This window comes from Branchiostoma belcheri, unplaced genomic scaffold, assembly GCF_001625305.1.
Source record: "Branchiostoma belcheri isolate BF01 breed outbred unplaced genomic scaffold, Haploidv18h27 scaffold215, whole genome shotgun sequence".
Classification (NCBI taxonomy): domain Eukaryota; kingdom Metazoa; phylum Chordata; class Leptocardii; order Amphioxiformes; family Branchiostomatidae; genus Branchiostoma; species Branchiostoma belcheri.
Window position 1 is genome coordinate 1 of NW_017803658.1, and position 3,033 is coordinate 3,033.

Sequence of the window (3,033 nt, forward strand, 5' to 3'; positions counted from 1 at the left end):
GTACAGTAGGAAGGTTGTGAATGGTGTGTTGAACATGTGTACCTGTAGAAAGGTTGTGAATGTGTGTTTAATACAGTCATGTACCTGTAGGAAGGTTGTGAATGTGTGTTGAACCTGTGTACCTGTAGGAAGGTTGTAAATGTGTGTTGAACATGTGTACCTGTAGGAAGGTTGTGAATGTGTGTTGAACCTGTGTACCTGTAGGAAGGTTGTAAATGTGTGTTGAACATGTGTACCTGTAGGAAGGTTGTGAATGTGTGTTGAACATGTGTACATGTACTAAGGTTGTGAATGTGTGTTGAACATGTGTACCTGTAGGAAGGTTGTGAATGTGTGTTGAACATGTGTACCTGTAGGAAGGTTGTGAATGTGTGTTGAACATGTGTACCTGTAGGAAGGTTGTGAATGTGTGTTTAATACATGTACCTGTAGGAGGCTGCTCACAGAGAACAGATGTTGGAGAACAAGTTGGCCATGTTACAGAGGGTGATGTCAGAAACCCAGGAGGCGTCCCAGTCCAGCTGGCAGGCACTGATCGATGAGGACAGGCTCCTGTCCAGACTGGAGGTCACTGTCTTATCTACTTGTTTTTTTATTTCTTTAAGGAGATTGTGGAATGCTTGACATAACAGGTGACCATCTCCTTTTTAAAATGTCAAACCTGAAACTAGACTGTCAAACCTGAAACATGCCACTAACATGTATGTTACATCACTTCTTCCTGAGTACAAGAGCTATCTACACTCATGAGTCATGACCCTAGCGTGTCCAACACAAGACATCAAAACCAGAAGTTCTGCTGCAGTACCATATAACAAGCGATAGGGGTTCCAAAATCTTGAACTACCTCCTCGAGGTGGATTACTTTTGGATCTGGATCGGAGAAAATCAGTCCGGATTGGAGCGTTCACACTGCAAAACCGATCCGGATTGACTTCATTTCCATAATTTTGATCCCGATCAGCGGTCAATCCCGGTCCATTTATTTCACTGTGAACGGGGCCTATGAGAACTCATCAATGCCTAACTACCCACCAAATATTAGTAGTATCCATCCATGACTTCTCAAGTAATGCCATTCACAGACAGACAGACACAAGTTGTCCTTCTTGGTAAAGGTAAAGAGGAATTCAGGGAGTCAGGATTATCACAGTGGCTGTAATGTTCTCATGTTGTGAGTTAACACCAGCACTCGGCTCCCCCTAGGTGCTGGAGAGCCAACTGCAGGCTTTTGCCAAGAACCAGACAGAAGAGAGCCTGCGGAAGGAACTAGTGGCCTTGCAGGAGGATAAACACATCTACGAGAACACAGCTAAGGTTCAAGAATTATTTTTTGCTTTTAACGCATTACAAGTAGCAGTACCACACACCATTGGAAATAAGTTGAGTATAGTCTTCTGGAGTACCAGTCTTTTTGTTGGGATGTTCCTTTTGGGAAGCTTACAAAGCACTTTTTTTCTGATCATGACTGCAGGAGTCATTGAGAAGAATATTTCAAGAGAAACTGGATATTGTGACCAAGCTGTCTGACACAGAGCGCACCTGCAGTAATGTGGAAGATGAGTGCACACATCTGAAGGAGTCGTACGAAATGTCACAGGAAGAGCTGAAGGCCTTGGCAGCAAAACATTCAGACAAGGTACAGTCCAACTTGTCTAGTACATGTACAACCACCCAGGGGACCAAGGAAAAGTAGTCTCGTCTTCTTAGATAAGTGGTCTTCTTATACAAAAAGCAAGACAAAAGCGACAAGACAAGGCAGGTTTTTAAGTTCACGTCCTTTAGAACAGACTGAAAAGTAGACTATATATCAAACATGTACAACACACATTCACACAAAATTATATCATGGAAAGCTAACAAATATGAAACTACACTGTATTCATGTGTTGAGCCTGGAAAACTCAAGGATACTTGAATGTCAGTTTTGGAGCTCACTGTCACTCTCTGTGTTCTACCCACTTTATGTTCTACCAACTTACCTTTCCATGCATTTAGCAGTCACAGGTGACTATCAGTACTAGTAACTGTATTTCCGGGTAGCCATACATGTACTAGTAACTGTATTTCCGGGTAGACATACATTTTTCGACTTCCAAAAATTTGTCTTCACTTTATTTGCATATCAATAAACAGGTTGTACTTAAAAACCTGCTTTCCCCTCTGGTCTCTCAGTCACTGACGAAAGCTAGTGGATACTAGCTGAAACGTCTGACGTTTTCAAAATCATATCCAGTTGCTTGAGTAACTGTTTTTTGGCGTATCGTATTACCTGGATGTCTAACCTTCATCGACGTAGCCATACATGTACATGTGCTTACCAATTTGTTGTAAAGAACATCTGACACATTTCTTACCCCAAGTAAAAAAACATGACGGTTTAGATTTTGTTACATTTGAATGTAGTGAACAAGCAAATCGCAGCAATCCAATTTCCACCCATTTCACAATAGACTGCCCCATTGACCCAAAGTGACCCAGCCATTTTTCCTTGCACCTAAGAATGTCATGCTGTCAACATTTCTTGCTAGTTATCAAAAAATGTTTTCTGCCACACACTTGAAACTGTCATAGCCAGAGATTTAGCCACATACATGTCCCAAATAGTGCCAGTCACACACAGGGATACAATGTATTTACATTTGTTACTCCGTGAAGGAGGTCAGGACCTCCGGACGGAGTGTTGTGATCGGCTGATTTTTCATGTTCGCAGTCAAAACACTAGGTTCTCTTTGTGTAATCGGCACACAATTTTATAGGCCGTCTGCGGGCATGCCCGTGTTGATGCACGAATGTGTATTTTTGCCGTTGCTGCTTTCGCGGTCAATGTAATATTGCAGACGCACCCCTACAATTACGAGGCGAATTGGAATGGTCCAGAAAAACGCGTTGTTTGGAATAGCAGTGGGGGGGTGGAACTTCATGCAGATACGGGGTGGTTTTGATAAGTGGTTCCAGATGTTTTTGCCCATGCTTAAGAGATGCCAAGTTTTTTGGAAGATGTTCGCAGCCAAAACGCATTCTTCCGTACGT

At 42.5% G+C, this 3,033-nt stretch overlaps 1 protein-coding gene across 3 annotated transcripts in view; it reads left to right on the forward strand.

The window, feature by feature from the left end:
• The first annotated feature begins 406 nt into the window (after positions 1–406).
• LOC109470008 (sarcolemmal membrane-associated protein-like) overlaps positions 407–3,033 on the forward strand; it is a 33,347-nt gene continuing 30,720 nt past the window's right edge. For all 3 annotated transcript variants that reach the window (XM_019768786.1, XM_019768788.1, XM_019768789.1), the window contains exons 1-3: positions 407–567; positions 1,207–1,317; positions 1,475–1,639. In XM_019768786.1, the coding sequence (XP_019624345.1) occupies positions 454–567; positions 1,207–1,317; positions 1,475–1,639 (390 nt within the window). In that variant the 5' untranslated portion in view covers positions 407–453. The remainder of the gene's footprint in view (positions 568–1,206; positions 1,318–1,474; positions 1,640–3,033) is intronic.